Source organism: Lethenteron reissneri, chromosome 67 (genome assembly GCF_015708825.2).
Source record: "Lethenteron reissneri isolate LAM-NWPU_2019-01 chromosome 67, ASM1570882v1, whole genome shotgun sequence".
NCBI classification, from domain to species: domain Eukaryota; kingdom Metazoa; phylum Chordata; class Hyperoartia; order Petromyzontiformes; family Petromyzontidae; genus Lethenteron; species Lethenteron reissneri.
Window position 1 is genome coordinate 3,516,611 of NC_083845.1, and position 18,499 is coordinate 3,535,109.

At 49.8% G+C, this 18,499-nt stretch overlaps 1 protein-coding gene across 1 annotated transcript in view; it reads left to right on the forward strand.

Moving 5' to 3' along the window:
- Positions 1–17,194, forward strand: part of LOC133360049 (collagen alpha-1(V) chain-like) — a 52,781-nt gene extending 35,587 nt beyond the window's left edge. The window contains exons 16-17 of the mRNA XM_061578629.1: positions 11,767–12,009; positions 14,919–17,194. Of these exons, the coding sequence (XP_061434613.1) occupies positions 11,767–12,009; positions 14,919–15,065 (390 nt within the window). The 3' untranslated portion in view covers positions 15,066–17,194. The remainder of the gene's footprint in view (positions 1–11,766; positions 12,010–14,918) is intronic.
- The last annotated feature ends 1,305 nt before the right edge of the window (positions 17,195–18,499 follow it).

Below are 18,499 nucleotides of genomic sequence, written 5' to 3' on the forward strand. Positions count from 1 at the left end.
CTTCACGTTCTATAGATGTAGATGCCACTGGTTCTTCACGTTCTGCAGATGTAGATGCCACTGGTTCTTCACGTTCTATAGATGTAGATACTACTGGTTATTCACATTCTGCAGATGTAGATGCCACTGATTCTCCACGTTCTGTAGATGTAGATGCCACTGGTTCTTCATGTTCTGCAGGTGTAGATGCCACTGGTTCTTCACGTTCTGTAGATGTAGATGCTACTGGTTCTTCACGTTCTGCAGATTTAGACACCACTGGTTCTTCACGTTCTGCAGATGTAGATGCCACTGGTTTTTCACGTTTTGGAGATGTAGATGTCACTGGTTCTTCACGTTCTATAGATGTAGATGCCACTGGTTTTTCACGTTTTGGAGATGTAGATGTCACTGGTTTTTCACGTTCTATAGATGTAGATGCCACTGGTTTTTCACGTTTTGGAGATGTAGATGTCACTGGTTCTTCACGTTCTATAGATGTAGATGCCACTGGTTTTTCACGTTTTGGAGATGTAGATGTCACTGGTTTTTCACGTTCTATAGATGTAGATGCCACTGGTTTTTCACGTTTTGGAGATGTAGATGTCACTGGTTTTTCACGTTCTGTAGATGTAGATACCACTGGTTCTTCACGTTCTGCAGATGTAGATGCCACTGGTTCTTCACGTTCTGTAGATGTAGATGCCACTGATTCTTCACGTTCTGTAGATGTAGATACCACTGTATCTTCACGTTCTGTAGATGTAGATGCCACTGGTTCTTCACGTTCTGCAGGTGTAGATGCCACTGGTTCTTCACGTTCTATAGATGTAGATGCCACTGGTTCTTCACGTTCTGCAGATGTAGATACCACTGGTTATTCACATTCTATAGATGTAGATACCACTGGTTATTCACATTCTATAGATGTAGAGATACCACTGGTTCTTCACGTTCTGTAGATATAGATGCCACTGGTTCTTCACGTTCTGTAGATGTAGATGCCACTGGTTCTTCACGTTCTGTAGATGTAGATGCCACTGGTTCTTCACGTTTTGTAGTTGTAGATGCCACTGGTTCTTCACGTTTTGCAGATGTAGATACCACTGGTTCTTCACGTTCTGCAGATGTGGAAGCCACTGGTTCTTCACGTTCTGTAGATGTAGATGCCACTGGTTCTTCAAATTCTGTAGATGTAGATGCCACTGGTTCTTCACGTTCTGCAGATGTAGATGCCACTGGTTCTTCACGTTCTGTAGATGTAGATGCCACTAGTTCTTCATGTTCTGCAGGTGTAGATGCCACTGGTTCTTCACGTTCTGTAGATGTAGATGCCACTAGTTCTTCACGTTCTGTAGATGTAGATGCCACTAGTTCTTCACGTTCTGTAGATGTAGATGCCACTGGTTCTTCACGTTCTGTAGATGTAGATGCCACTGGTTCTTCATGTTCTGTAGATGTAGATGCCACTGGTTTTTCACGTTCTGTCGATGTAGATGCCACTGGTTCTTCACGTTTTGGAGATGTAGATGTCACTGGTTCTTCACGTTCTATAGATGGTGATGCCACTGATTCTTCACGTTCTATAGATGTAGATGCCACTGGTTCTTCACGTTCTGCAGATGTAGATGCCACTGGTTCTTCACGTTCTATAGATGTAGATACTACTGGTTATTCACATTCTGCAGATGTAGATGCCACTGATTCTCCACGTTCTGTAGATGTAGATGCCACTGGTTCTTCATGTTCTGCAGGTGTAGATGCCACTGGTTCTTCACGTTCTGTAGATGTAGATGCTACTGGTTCTTCACGTTCTGCAGATTTAGACACCACTGGTTCTTCACGTTCTGCAGATGTAGATGCCACTGGTTTTTCACGTTTTGGAGATGTAGATGTCACTGGTTCTTCACGTTCTATAGATGTAGATGCCACTGGTTTTTCACGTTTTGGAGATGTAGATGTCACTGGTTTTTCACGTTCTATAGATGTAGATGCCACTGGTTTTTCACGTTTTGGAGATGTAGATGTCACTGGTTCTTCACGTTCTATAGATGTAGATGCCACTGGTTTTTCACGTTTTGGAGATGTAGATGTCACTGGTTTTTCACGTTCTATAGATGTAGATGCCACTGGTTTTTCACGTTTTGGAGATGTAGATGTCACTGGTTTTTCACGTTCTGTAGATGTAGATACCACTGGTTCTTCACGTTCTGCAGATGTAGATGCCACTGGTTCTTCACGTTCTGTAGATGTAGATGCCACTGATTCTTCACGTTCTGTAGATGTAGATACCACTGTATCTTCACGTTCTGTAGATGTAGATGCCACTGGTTCTTCACGTTCTGCAGGTGTAGATGCCACTGGTTCTTCACGTTCTATAGATGTAGATGCCACTGGTTCTTCACGTTCTGCAGATGTAGATACCACTGGTTATTCACATTCTATAGATGTAGATACCACTGGTTATTCACATTCTATAGATGTAGAGATACCACTGGTTCTTCACGTTCTGTAGATATAGATGCCACTGGTTCTTCACGTTCTGTAGATGTAGATGCCACTGGTTCTTCACGTTCTGTAGATGTAGATGCCACTGGTTCTTCACGTTTTGTAGTTGTAGATGCCACTGGTTCTTCACGTTTTGCAGATGTAGATACCACTGGTTCTTCACGTTCTGCAGATGTGGAAGCCACTGGTTCTTCACGTTCTGTAGATGTAGATGCCACTGGTTCTTCAAATTCTGTAGATGTAGATGCCACTGGTTCTTCACGTTCTGCAGATGTAGATGCCACTGGTTCTTCACGTTCTGTAGATGTAGATGCCACTAGTTCTTCATGTTCTGCAGGTGTAGATGCCACTGGTTCTTCACGTTCTGTAGATGTAGATGCCACTAGTTCTTCACGTTCTGTAGATGTAGATGCCACTAGTTCTTCACGTTCTGTAGATGTAGATGCCACTGGTTCTTCACGTTCTGTAGATGTAGATGCCACTGGTTCTTCATGTTCTGTAGATGTAGATGCCACTGGTTTTTCACGTTCTGTCGATGTAGATGCCACTGGTTCTTCAAATTCTGTAGATGTAGATACCACTGGTTTTTCACATTCTGTCGATGTAGATGCCACTAGTTCTTCATGTTCTGCAGGTGTAGATGACACTGGTTCTTCACGTTCTATAGATGTAGATACCACTGGTTCTTCACGTTCTGTAGATGTAGATGCCACTGGTTCTTCACGTTTTGGAGATGTAGATGTCACTGGTTCTTCACGTTCTGTAGATGTAGATGCCACTGGTTCTTCACGTTCTGTAGATGTAGATGCCACTGGTTCTTCACGTTTTGGAGATGTAGATGTCACTGGTTCTTCACGTTCTATAGATGTAGATGCCACTGATTCTTCACGTTTTGCAGATGTAGATGCCACTGGTTTTTCACGTTCTATAGATGTAGGTAACACTGGTTATTCACATTCTGCAGATGTAGGTACCACTGGTTCTTCACGTTCTGTAGATGTAGATGCCACTAGTTCTTCATGTTCTGTAGATGTAGATGCCACTGGTTCTTCACGTTCTGTAGATGTAGATGCCACTGGTTCTTCACGTTCTAAAGATGTAGATGCCACTGGTTCTTCACGTTCTGTAGATGTAGATACCACTGGTTCTTCACGTTCTATAGATGTAGATGCCACTGGTTCTTCACGTTCTATAGATGTAGATACCACTGGTTCTTCACGTTCTATAGATGTAGATGCCACTGGTTCTTCGCCTTCTATAGATATAGATGCCACTGATTCTTCATGTTCTGCAGGTGTAGATGCCACTGGTTCTTCACGTTCTGTAGATGTAGATACCACTGGTTCTTCATGTTCTGCAGGTGTAGATGCCACTGGTTCTTCACGTTCTATAGATGTAGGTGCCACTAGTTCTTCATGTTCTGCAGGTGTAGATGCCACTGGTTCTTCACGTTCTGTAGATGTAGATGCCACTGGTTCTTCACGTTCTATAGATGTAGATGCCACTGGTTCTTCAAATTCTGTAGATGTAGATGCCACTGGTTCTTCATGTTCTATAGATGTAGATGCCACTGGTTCTTCACGTTCTATAGATGTAGATGCCACTGGTTGTTCATGTTCTGCAGGTGTAGATGCCACTGGTTCTTCACGTTCTGCAGATTTAGACACCACTGGTTCTTCACGTTCTGCAGATGTAGATGACACTGGTTCTTCACATTCTGTAGATGTAGATGACACTGGTTCTTCACGTTCTGCAGATGTAGATGACACTGGTTCTTCACGTTCTGTAGATGTAGATGCCACTGGTTCTTCACGTTTTGCAGATTTAGACACCACTGGTTCTTCACGTTCTGCAGATGTAGATGCCACTGGTTTTTCACGTTTTGGAGATGTAGATGTCACTGGTTCTTCACGTTCTATAGATGTAGATGCCACTGATTCTTCACGTTCTATAGATGTAGACACCACTGGTTATTCACATTCTGCAGATGTAGATGCCACTGGTTCTTCACGTTCTGCAGATGTAGATGCCACTGGTTCTTCACGTTCTATAGATGTAGATGCCACTGGTTCTTCACGTTCTATAGATGTAGATGCCACTGGTTTTTCACGTTCTGTCGATGTAGATGCCACTGGTTCTTCACGTTCTGTAGATGTAGATGCCACTGGTTCTTCACGTTCTGTAGATGTAGATGCCACTGGTTCTTCACGTTCTGTAGATGTAGATGCCACTGGTTCTTCACGTTCTGTAGATGTAGATGCCACTGGTTCTTCACGTTCTGTAGATGTAGATGCCACTGGTTCTTCACGTTCTGTAGATGTAGATGCCACTGGTTCTTCACGTTCTGAAGATGCCACTGGTTCTTCACGTTCTGTAGATGTAGATGCCACTGGTTCTTCACGTTCTGTAGATGTAGATGCCACTGGTTCTTCACGTTCTGTAGATGTAGATGCCACTGGTTCTTCACGTTCTGAAGATGCCACTGGTTCTTCACGTTCTGTAGATGTAGATGCCACTGGTTCTTCACGTTCTGTAGATGTAGATGCCACTGGTTCTTCACGTTCTGTAGATGTAGATGCCACTGGTTCTTCACGTTCTGAAGATGCCACTGGTTCTTCACGTTCTGTAGATGTAGATGCCACTGGTTCCTAATGTCCTGCACATGTAGATGCCACTGGTTCTTCACGTTCTATAGATGTAGATGCCACTGGTTCTTCACGTTCTGTAGATGTAGATACCACTGGTTCTTCACGTTCTGTAGATGTAGATACCACTGGTTCTTCACGTTCTGAAGATGCCACTGGTTCTTCACGTTCTGTAGATGTAGATGCCACTGGTTCTTCACGTTCTGAAGATGCCACTGGTTCTTCACGTTCTGTAGATGTAGATGCCACTGGTTCTTCACGTTCTGTAGATGTAGATGCCACTGGTTCTTCACGTTCTATAGATGTAGATGCCACTGGTTCTTCACGTTCTGTAGATGTAGATACCACTGGTTCTTCACGTTCTGTAGATGTAGATGCCATCGCCAACATCTGTTGTGCGGCGCTGGAACTTATGACTTTCGGTCCGAACAGACAACTAGACATACGGACAGGTTTGTTCGTATCTCTGAAAGTTCGTAAATCGAATGTTCATAATATTTGAGACCTGGCTGGATCGTGGGCATGATGGCTCACCCAGAATGCTGTTTTTGTGGCTGGTCACACTTGAGAGTATTTTTTTTTTACATTACCAGCAGATGGAATTTAGCCTTAACATACTATTGGGGCAATTGCTGTTAGCGAGCACCTATGAAGGCTGGCACGGCACACGAGGCGTTGGGTGACCAGCACCACTCCCGGCCGCCTTTGTCTCCCCGGTGGCGATGTTTACACACCACACCAGAGAATCATTTGAGGCTGAGTCGACCTAGGGGAGGCCCAGGACTGGTTCAGATAATCGTCTCTGGTGTTGTCAGTGAGCGGGAATCACACTCGGGTAGCCAGGTTCGTAGCGCGGCGTAGCGCTAACCCCTACGCCACCGCTCCCCATCAAACACACCAAAGACAAAGATCCCCCGTATAGCCTCTAACAGACTGTTGGGGAAAGTGCTGTTAGCGAGACCCTATAAACAGACCACACGCGCACACACTTTTGTTATTATCAAAACACGAGCGCGTTTAAAAATGAAACACACGGCGCTCACAAAAACCTCGCCACCCGAGCATCGCACCCACCCAGCGTTGTCACGCATTCAAGTTCATCGCATGGTAACATACGTGATGCACGAGGCACACGTGAGAAAACGAGCGAGCAAGGCTTCGAGGGCAGAAACGAACGCGAGCGAGCGAGCGAACGAGCGGGCGAACGAGCGGGCGAGCGAATCCCGCAGCTCCGCGGTTGTCACAGCTGCGGCTCCTTTATGAGGTGGGAGCGGGGGGGGGGGGGGGGTGCTTCTGCGCTCGTGCAGAAATCCAATATCTCCATCTCCACAGCCCTCCGTGAAGCGCCCGCGAAAGTGGGGGGCGTTGTTAACGGGTCGTTAAAATTGCGGCACCGACCCAGCGAGGTTGGTGGGGGGCCCATCGGCGACTCGTGGCTCGCGATGGTCGCGTCGGAGGCGGCGGTCGTTTGGGGGTGCCGAGTTCGGATGCTGGGTTTGAGTCGCCCCAAGGGCGCATAGATTGACGGCCGCGTTCGAGCGTGGCGAGAGTTGGTGCTCTCAGCCTGGTCACCAACAACTTACATCGACGACGCATCGGACTCCTCACACAGAGACCCATAGACTCCTCACACAGAGACCCATAGACTCCTCACGCAGAGACCCAACGACTCCTCACACAGAGACCCATAGACTCCTCACACAGAGACCCATAGACTCCTCACGCAGAGACCCAACGACTCCTCACACAGAGACCCATAGACTCCTCACACAGAAACCCATAGACTCCTCACACAGAGACCCATACACTCCTCACACAGAGACCCATAGACTCCTCACACAAAGACCCATAGACTCCTCACACAGAGAGAGAGAGAGAGACCCATAGACTCCTCACACAGAGACCCATAGACTCCTTCCACAGAGAGAGAGAGACCCATAGACTCCTCACACAGAGACCCAAAGACTCCTCACGCAGAGACCCAAAGACTCCTCACACAGAGACCCATAGACTCGTCACACAGATACCCATAGACTCACACAGAGACCCATATACTCCTCACACAGAGACGCATAGACTCTTCACACAGAGACCCATAGACTTACACAGAGACCCATAGACTCACACAGAGACCCATATACTCCTCACACAGAGACGCATAGACTCTTCACACAGAGACCCATAGACTTACACAGAGACCCATAGACTCACACAGAGACCCATAGACTTACACAGAGACCCATAGACTCACACAGAGACCCATAGACTCATATAGAAACCTATAGACTCACACAGAGACCCATAGACTCACACAGAGACCCATAGGCTCACATGAAGATCCACAGACTCACACAGAGGCCCATAAACTCACATAAAAACCCATAGACTCACACAGAGACCCATAGGCTCACATGGAGATCCACAGACTCACACAGAGACCCAAAGACTTCTCACAGAGAGACCCATAGACTTCTCACACAGAGACCTATATACTCACACAGAGACCCCTAGACTCACACATAGATCCATGGACTCACAGAGAGACCCATAGACACCTCACACAGATCCGTAGATTCACAGAGACCCATAGACTCACGCAGAGACCCATAGACTCACACAGAGACCCATAGACTTACACAGAGACCCATAGACTCACACAGAGACCCATAGACTCATATAGAAACCCATAGACTCACACAGAGACCCATAGACTCACACAGAGACCCATAGGCTCACATGAAGATCCACAGACTCACACAGAGACCCAAAGACTTCTCACAGAGAGACCCATAGACTTCTCACACAGAGACCTATATACTCACACAGAGACCCAAAGACTCCTCACGCAGAGACCCAAAGACTCCTCACACAGAGACCCCTAGACTCACACATAGATCCATGGACTCACAGAGAGACCCATAGACTCGCACAGACCGAGTTGTGATTAAACCGGTGTAACAGGCCGGAGTTAACCCACAGGCCATAGTATACCCGGGGTTAAAACGGCCTAGGCTAGATTATACCCGGATATATTACGGCCTCGGCCAAATTATGCCCCTATAGGCCAAATCATAGCCCCAGTAATAGTGTTGAGCGATATACACATGAATTACTACATTTTCCCAACATTTTATTTAAAACTGGAAACACATAGAATTTGATTGCTTCAACCAGAAAAAAAACTTTAATAATAACCCTAAACCTTAAAATGCTCCAATTGATCAAATTGAGATTCTTGCTTCCATTTATACGCTTTTTAGATATCGATTGAAGTTCGTTGTCGGCTGTTCTCTGTGTGGATAATTGCCTTTGAACTTTCACATGGGGCATATTCTGGCCTAGAGGGGTATGGTCTGGACCAGACTAGTTTAAACTCCCGGGTATAGTTTAGCCTAGGACACTCTATCTCCCCGTGTATACTCTGGCCTGGGCCAAACTATACCCAGGTTTAATCAGGGAAGGTGGTTATTTTAGCCTGTTACACCAGGTTCTTAAGTCGAGTGCATTGATGGTTTCAGCACGGTCACCAATGACAGCACGAAATAACTCTCAAGTTCTAATTTGGGGTGTCCCTTTATTCGTGGGCAAGGGGGCCTTTGCTGCACCCCCCGCCGTCCCCCACACGCACAGATTTTGGTTGCCGTGCGCTGAAGAGTTATCGGCAAACATCACGGCTAATGCGTCCGTATCGCTCAATTACCGCCTCGCTAACGAGCTGACGCCCCCCACCACCACCACCGCCTCTCCTCCCCCACTCCCACCCTCCCTCCCCCCCACCATCGATTTGTTGATCAATTGACCACGGCGGAGGCACGGCAAGCAGCGCCACCACCATGCCCCCACGCCTCTCATCCTCGTCTCCCTCTCTCTGCTCCGGGTACCCGCCGGTCGCGACCAATTACGTCGCGTGCACGTCGCTTCTCTGGCGGTCGATAACCAATTACGGTGGCGGTGGTCAGCGTCGGGAGGTGTCGGTACAGAGGAGAGAGGGGGGGGGTTATGAGGTCGTGGAGTCAAAATCAATCCTAATTAGCCCCCCCCCCAACACACACATCCCCATTAACGGAAATGAAGGAAAAATTAATTAGGCCTTCTAGCTCGCCCATCCACTCGCCACCGCCCCCTCCGTCCCGATGGCTGCACAGACCCCGCGCGGATCGATGGAGGCGCGGTGGTAGGGACGCGGCCAGCACCCCCCTAGGTCGACTCAGCCTCAACTCAGTGGCTGATGTGCGGTGTGCACGCATCGCCTCTAGGGAGACAAAGGCGGCCGGGCGTGGTGCTGGCCGTACTGCCACCGTGCACCCTGTTGTCCTTCACCCCCCCCCCCCCCGCTGTACACCCCCGATTAGCACAGTTGACTACGTACGGTGCGAAAGAAGTTCTACGTACATACGTACAGCCAATAGACTCACACTGCCCATAGACTCAACACGGCCCATAGACTCAACACTGCCCATAGACTCAACACTGCCCATAGACTCAACACTGCCCATAGACTCAACACTGCCCATAGACTCAACACTGCCCATAGACTCAACACTGCCCATAGACTCACACTCCCCATAGACTCAACACTGCCCATAGACTCAACACTACCCATCGACTCAACACTGCCCATAGACTCAACACTACCCATCGACTCAACACTGCTCATAGACTAACACTGCCCATAGACTCAAACACTACCATAGACTCAACACTGCCATAGACTCAACACTGCCCATAGACTCAACACTAGCCCATAGACTCAACACTGCCCATAGACTCAACACTGCCCATAGACTTAACACTGCCCATAGACTCACACTGCCCATAGACTCAACACTGCCCATAGACTCAACACTGCCCATAGACTCAACACTGCCCATAGACTCAACACTGCCACCCATAGACTCAACACTGCCATAGACTCAGCACTGCCACCCATAGACTCAACACTGCCCATAGACTCAACACTGTCCATAGACTCAACACTGCCACCCATAGACTCAACACTGCCCATAGACTCAACACTGCCCATAGACTCAACACTGCCATAGACTCAACACTGCCCATAGACTCAACACTGCCCATAGACTCAACACTGCCCATAGACTCAACACTGCCCCATAGACTCAACACTGCCCATAGACTCAACACTACCCATAGACTCAACACTGCCCATAGACTCAACATGCCCATAGACTCCACACTACCCATAGACTCAACACTGCCATAGACTCAACACTGCCCATAGACTCAACACTGACCATAGACTCCACACTGCCCATAGACTCAACACTACCCATAGACTCAACACTGCCCATAGACTCAACACTGCCCATAGACTCAACACTGCCCATAGACTCAACACTGCCCATAGACTCAACACTACCCATAGACTCAACACTGCCCATAGACTCAACACTGCCCATAGACTCAACACGCCCATAGACTCCACACTGCCCATAGACTAAACACCCCATAGACTCAACACTGCCCATAGACTCAACACTGCCCATAGACTCAACACTGCCCATAGACTCAACACTGCCCATAGACTCAACACTGCCCATAGACTCAACACTGCCCATAGACTCAACACTGCCCATAGACTCAACACTGCCCATAGACTCAACACTACCCATAGACTCAACACTGCCCATAGACTCAACACTGCCCATAGACTCAACACTGCCCATAGACTCAACACTGCCCATAGACTCAACACTACCCATAGACTCAACACTGCCCATAGACTCAACACTGCCCATAGACTCAACACTGCCCATAGACTCAACACTGCCCATAGACTAACACTACCCATAGACTCAACACTGCCCATAGACTCAACACATGCCATAGACTCAACACTGCCCATAGACTCCACTGCCCATAGACTCAACACTGCCATAGACTCAACACTGCCCATAGACTCAACACTGCCATAGACTCAACACTGCCCATAGACTCAACACTGCCAATAGACTCAACACTGCCCATAGACTCAACACTGCTCATAGACTCACACTGCACCATAGACTCAACACTGCCAATAGACTCAACACTGCCCATAGACTCAACACTGCACCATAGACTAACACTGCCCATAGACTCAACACTGCCCATAGACTCAACACTGCTCATAGACTCAACACTGCCCATAGACTCAACACTACCCATAGACCTCAACACTGCCCATAGACTCAACACTGCCCATAGACTCAACACTACCCATAGACTCAACTCTACCCATAGACTCAACACTGCCCATAGACTAACACTACCCATAGACTCAACACTACCCATAGACTCAACACTACCCATAGACTCAACACTGCCCATAGACTCAACACTGCCCATAGACTCAACACTACCCATAGACTCAACTCTACCCATAGACTCAACACTGCCCATAGACTCAACACTCCCATAGACTCAACACTACCCATAGACTCAACTCTACCCCTAGACTCAACACTGCCCATAGACTAACACTACCCATAGACTCAACACTCCACCTCCGATCAGTATGGTTGGAGCAAATTAAGTTGAACGTCCACACGTACACCGCACGCGCGACACGGCGTAGCCACCGCCACCGTGACGACGATGACAACCCTCTCCCCCCGCCCGCCACCCCCCCCTTTAGCTCTCCTACGTGGACCTGGACGGCAGGCCCGTAGGCGCGGTGCAGATGACGTTCCTGCGGCTGCTCAGCTCGTCCGCCCGGCAGAACGTCACCTACCTGTGCCGAGACGCCGTGGCGTGGGTGGACGCGCACGGCGGGGCCGGCTCTCCGCACGCTCGCTCCGTGCGGATGCTCGCGGCCAACGACGAGGAGATCTCGCACGACGCGAGCCCCTACGTGCGGGCGCTGCACGACGGGTGCTCGGTGAGTCGGACCCTCCCGTCCGTCCCCCTTCCCTCGCTTTCGCGGCGATCGTGTGTCGGGACGGTTGGGCGGTTGAAATTGTTTGACAGGTGGCTCGCGCGTGGTGTGTTTGACATGTTGCGTGTGTTTGACATGTTGCGTGTGTTTGACATGTTGCACGTGTGTATGTTTGACATTTTGTGTGTGTGTGTGTTTGTATTGTTGCATGTGTGTGTGTTTGACATGTTGCGTGTGTGTGTGTTTGACATGTTGCGTGTGTGTATGTTTGACATGTTGCGTGTGTGTATGTTTGTAATGTTGCATGTGTGTGTTTGACATGTTGCGTGTGTGTGTGTTTGACATGTTGCGTGTGTGTGTGTTTGACATGTTGCGTGTGTGTGTGTTTGACATGTTGCGTGTGTGTGTGTTTGACATGTTGCGTGTGTGTGTGTTTGACATGTTGCGTGTGTGTGTGTTTGACATGTTGCGTGTGTGTGTTTGACATGTTGCGTGTGTGTGTTTGACATGTTGCGTGTGTGTGTGTTTGACATGTTGCGTGTGTGTGTGTTTGACATGTTGCGTGTGCGTGTGTTTGACATGTTGCGTGTGTGTGTGTTTGACATGTTGCGTGTGTGTGTTTGACATGTTGCGTGTGTGTGTTTGACATGTTGCGTGTTTGTGTGTTTGACATGTTGCGTGTGTGTGTGTTTGACATGTTGCATGTGTGTGTGTGTGACATGTTGCGTGTGTGTATGTTTGACATGTTGCGTGTGTGTGTGTTTGACATGTTGCGTGTTTGTGTGTTTGACATGTTGCGTGTTTGTGTGTTTGACATGTTGCGTGTGCGTGTGTTTGTGTGTTTGACATGTTGTGTGTGTGTGTGTTTGTGTGTTTGTCTTGTTGCGTGTGCGCGTGTTTGTGTGTTTGACATGTTGCGTGTTTGTGTGTTTGACATGTTGCGTGTGCGTGTGTTTGTGTGTTTGACATGTTGTGTGTGTGTGTTTGTGTGTTTGACATGTTGCGTGTGTGTGTGTTTGACATGTTGTGTTTGTGTGTTTGACATGTTGCGTGTGTGTATTCTTGACATGTTGCGTGTTTGTGTATTTGACATGTTGCGTGTGTGTGTGTTTGACATGTTGCGTGTGTGTGTGTTTGACATGTTGCGTGTGTGTATGTTTGACATGTTGCGTGTGTGTATTCTTGACTTGTTGCGTGTGTGTGTGCTTGACATGTTGCGTGTGTGTGTGTTTGACATGTTGCGTGTGTGTGTGTTTGACATGTTGCGTGTGTATGTTTGACATGTTGCGTGTGTGTGTGTTTGACATGTTGTGTGTGTGTGTGCTTGACATGTGTAGTGGCGGTTGGCGCTAGGCCGCGCTACGAGCCCGGTGACGCGAGATCCATTCCCCGCTCACGGCCAACACCCAGTGACGATTATCTGAACCGGTCCTGAGCCTCACTCCCCTAGGTCGACTCAGCCTCAAATGAATAGCTGATGGGGTGTGTAAACATCGCCACCGGGGAGACAAAGGCGGCCGGGCGTGGTGCTTGCCACCCAACCCCTCGTGTGCCGTGCCGGCCTTCGTAGGTGCTCGCTAACAGCACTTGCCCCAACAGTCTGTTACAGGCTACACGGGGGATCTTTGTCTTTGTTTGAAATGTTGGAGGGGTAGATGCAAAGTAGCCAGCGATAGCGCACACGTCACGTGCAACGGGTGACACTTGGAGGTTCCTGGACAGACACTCAGTCATCCCTTACCTGACCGCTCCATGTTGGGACTTGTCGTGATGGTGTGATGGTGCCGTGATGGTGTGGTTTGTCGTGATGGTGCCGTGTGATGGTGCCGTGATGGTTGTGGCGTGCCATGTGATAGTGCCATGTGATGGTGCCGTGATGGTGTGGTCTGTCGTGATGGTATGGTGATGGTGTGGTGTGTCGTGATGGTGTGATGATGGTGTGGTGATGGTGTGGTGTCTGGTGATGATGTGGTGATGGTGTGGTGATGATGTGGTGATGGTGTGGCATGCCGTGATGGCGTCACGATGGTTGTGGCATGCCGCGAGATGGTGCCATCTTGGTTGTGGCGTGCCATGTCATGGTGCCGTGATGGTTGTGGCGTGCCATGTGATGGTGCCGTGATGGTTGTGGCGTGCCGCGTGATGGTGCCGTGATGGTTGTGGCTTGCCGTGTGATGGTGCCGTGATGGTGGTGGCGTGCCGTGTGATGGTGCCGTGATGGTTGTGGCGTGCCGTGTGATGGTGCCGTGATGGTTGTGGCGTGCCGTGTGATGGTGCCGTGATGGTGGTGGCGTGCCGTGTGATGGTGCCGTGATGGTGGTGGCGTGCCGTGTGATGGTGCCGTGATGGTTGTGGCGTGCCGTGTGATGGTGCCGTGATGGTTGTGGCGTGCCGTGTGATGGTGCCGTGATGGTGGTGGCGTGCCGTGTGATGGTGCCGTGATGGTTGTGGCGTGCCATGTCATGGTGCCGTGATGGTTGTGGCGTGCCGCGTGATGGTGCCGTGATGGTTGTGGCGTGCCGTGATGGTTGTGGCGTGCCGCGTGATGGTGCCGTGATGGTGGTGGCGTGCCGTGTGATGGTGCCGTGATGGTTGTGGCGTGCCGCGTGATGGTGCCGTGATGGTTGTGGCGTGCCATGTCATGGTGCCGTGATGGTTGTGGCGTGCCGCGTGATGGTGCCGTGATGGTTGTGGCGTGCCGTGATGGTTGTGGCGTGCCGCGTGATGGTGCCGTGATGGTGGTGGCGTGCCGTGTGATGGTGCCGTGATGGTTGTGGCGTGCCGCGTGATGGTGCCGTGATGGTTGTGGCGTTGCCGTGATTGTTGTGGCGTGCCGCGTGATGGTGCCGTGATGGTTGTGGCGTTGCCGTGATGGTTGTGGCGTTGCCGTGTGCGCCGCCCGTGCGCCGTAGGAGCGGAAGGGCGAGGGCCGCACGGTGCTGGAGGTCTCCACCCCCCACGTGGAGCAGCTGCCCATCGCGGACCTCATGCCCGGAGACCTCGGAGGTCCTGGGCAGCAGTTTGGCTTCCAGCTGGGGCCCGTTTGCTACCTCGGCTAGAGGGCCGCCCCCTCTCGCTCCCCCTCCTTCAATCCCTAATTCTCTCACCTCCTTCAATCCCTAATTCTCTCACCTCCTTCAATCCCTCATTCCTTCACCTTGATCAATCCCTCATTCCCTCCCATCGCAGTCTTCCATGCCCATCACAACCCTCCTCCCTTCCCTCCCTTCGTCCCTCCTCCCTCGCCCAGACGATGCAATCACTAAAAGAAAACGGGCGTGTTCGTAAACTTGTAAGGCACGGAGTTACACACGGCGTGCATAAACCACAGCGAAGGAATTTTAAAGTCGAGATATGATTTGAATGATTAAAGTAAAATGTTGTTCGTACCTGTGTGCAGGTGCGAGGCCAGGTCAATTATTTTATTTTTACAAGGTTGTTTTTTGTTGTTAATATCCTCCATTATTATTATTATTATTTGTCGGCGTTATTGTTATTGCTGTTGATGTTTGTTCCTGTCAATGGTAATGGACCTTACGATTCTTTCTTAAAAACACCTTTTTTTTTTGGAGGTCACTTTACTGCGACCCATCCCGACTTGTTTGAGAAGACACTTGAATTTGCGAAATCGCCCTCATCGTCGTCGTCGTTGTTGCCAGGACTACCACTACTGTCTCGGTAACCGTCGTCTCAACCCGCCGAAGAAAAATCCCAGGCGCCTGAAGAAAATCTTGAAAAAGATGTCGACTTTTTTTTTATTATCTCGGGACCCGCCGAGAAAAAATTTCGATACACAATTCACAATTTCCAAAGTTCATTTCACACGCAGGGACGTCTTTTGGTTTAAAGCCCTTAAACCAAAATTTTAAAAAAATGGCGGCCGTCACAACCCCGTGATCACGTGACCTCCGCTCCGACCAATCGGGCGCGGGGCCTTCCGCACGCGACCGTGACTCTTGCGTCGTCAGGCCAATGTTGACCCAAAGGTGCCAACCGCGTGCCAGCGTCCACCCCCGCCCCCCAACGGTTGGCACGGTTGCTGTGCCAACCTCACAGGATGGGCGGCTCGCAAAGCAGCACGTGACGGAGTCAGATGAGCAGACAGACATGAGACAACGGGGGAGGGGGGGGGCGGTACCTCGCATCCGGATTCCCGCTCTCGCGTAGAGAGGGGAACGACGCGAGCGGGTGGAGCGGGAAGGCAGCGGAAGGCACGCGGGGCGAGCGCTGGCCCCGATCAATCGCCCAAGCTCTGCCGTCCCCTATCTATATATGGCAAAGATATTCCCAGGCCAATTGAGCGGTTTATACCTGGCAGGAAAGCGGAGCGCCCGACAAAGGGAGACCCCACGGCGCAATGCGACTGGGGTGTCAAACACTGTCCCCCACGGATGGCGCCCCAAATGTTTCCGGCTACCGCCTTGCTTGCCACCCAAACGGGGTTACGCAACATCTGCGTGTGGTGATTCATCAACCCTCGCCGCCGCCGCTGCCGCTGTTGTTAACCTCCGCACGGCCACGGTGCTGTTAACTTTACAGTCAGCCGGCAGCAGCCACGTGCAGCATTGTAGCCACCGCCACCACCACCACCACCGTCGTCGTCGCATTCATTCATCTCAACCTGCCCACGATGAAGATCGCTGCGTGCGGTAGCCAGTGCCGTCGAGCGCCCGTGCTACCCGCGCCGGCGGCGGCAGGAGAGTTTGGGTCGTGGTTTTTGAGACGATACTTTAAAAAAACAATGTAATTCTGTAGAGGGGACATTGTCTGCTTGTCTGTCCTGGTCACGTGTATCTCTTGCGCACTGGTCGGCTGTTTTGGTCCACAGTTCGTTCGACTATTCGATCGACTATTCGGTCGACTCTTCGGTCGACTATTCGGTCGACAATTCATTCGACAATTTGGTCGACTATTTACTTCGTGTTACAGATACCATGGTGCTGCCCTCCCCCCCACCCAACGCTATGCAGTTTATTTGTGTGCCATAGTTATCCGTTGATGGTGCTAACACAAAGTCGTGTTGAAAAATTTGGAAGTATTTTTTCAATTGTAAATTTGCATCTTTAAAAAAAAAAATATCGTCGTTTATTATTGTTATTGATAATAATTACGTGTAACATTATTATTGCCGTCGTCGTTGTCGTCGTCGTCGATGTCATTGCTTTGCAATACATTGGTTGGGTTTTTCCGTCGCAACTTTGTGGATTTTTTCTCGGCCCAGCGGATCGGCCTCCACGCGGTTTGCTCCGTCTTCCTGTGCAGAGGGGATTGAGTTTGCAGGTCCAAAATTAATTTACGTTTGTGTTTCTCTCCTTGCGATGCGACTTTGAAGGATGAACGTTGATATTTGTAAGGGTCACTGGGTGATCAATAAGGTGTCTTAATCGGTCTGTAATAAGGTAGGGGCTCTGATAAGGGGTTGACAGGTTTGTGAGTGTGTGCATTCACATATCAAGCAAGCAGCATCAGCATCAGCATGCAAGATCACAGACAGTAGCATGATAAGTAGCACCATTGACACCAATTATCTAAATTAATACGTAAAACTGTTTGTGTTTAATAACATAATTTGTGTCTATGGGGCCGTCCATAAATGACGTCACGCACCTAGGGGGGGGGGGTCAGACATTTGTGACGATGTGTGACGAGTGGGGGGGGTTGAGAAATGTGACGTCACATCAAAATGCGCAACTTTAAATCAATATAGACAACACGTTCTACTTAATTAAATAGACTTTTTAATAAATGTTTTCTCCTACAACATCAGAGTGCAGCGCCACATTAAATACGCACTACAATGACAATAGTTTAAAGCGATTTGAAGCATGTTTTATTTGGGGGGGGGGGGGCAGAGCTTTGTGACGTCATATTTGAGAGTGGGGGGGTCTGACTTTTTGTGACGTCGTGTGACGAAGGGGGGGGGGGGTCAAAAATCGTCCAAAATCGCGTGACGTCATTTATGGACGGCCCTTATGTGTTTGTGTTTCTCCCTTGCGAGGGGACTTTGTGGAATGAACGTTGATGTTTATAAGGGGCACGGGGTGATCAATACGATCTGAATCGGTCTGTAATGAGGTAGGGGCGCTGATAAGGGGTTGACAGCTACGGAAATAGAACAACAACATTCGCCACCAAGTGGCGATGACGCCACGGCGCGTCGCTTGTGCCAGGCTAGGTGCACTCCGAGGCCAAGTGTCGAACGCCCGCCGCTAGGAGGTCACGGGACAGGCCCAGCAGGTGCCATGGGTTGACTGGCTGAGATGGCTGGCCGGTGCCACCACCTGTGCCCCCCAAACACAAAGATCACCCGTATAGCCTCAACAGACTGTCGGGGCAAGTGCTGTGAGCGAGTAGCGCCTATGAAGGCCGGCACGGCACTCGCCCGGCCGCCTTTGTCTCCCCACTGGCGAAGTTTACACACCACGGCAGGTACTCATTCGAAGCTGAGTCGACCTAGGGGAGGCCCTGCACCGCCGGGTTCGCGGCGCGGCGC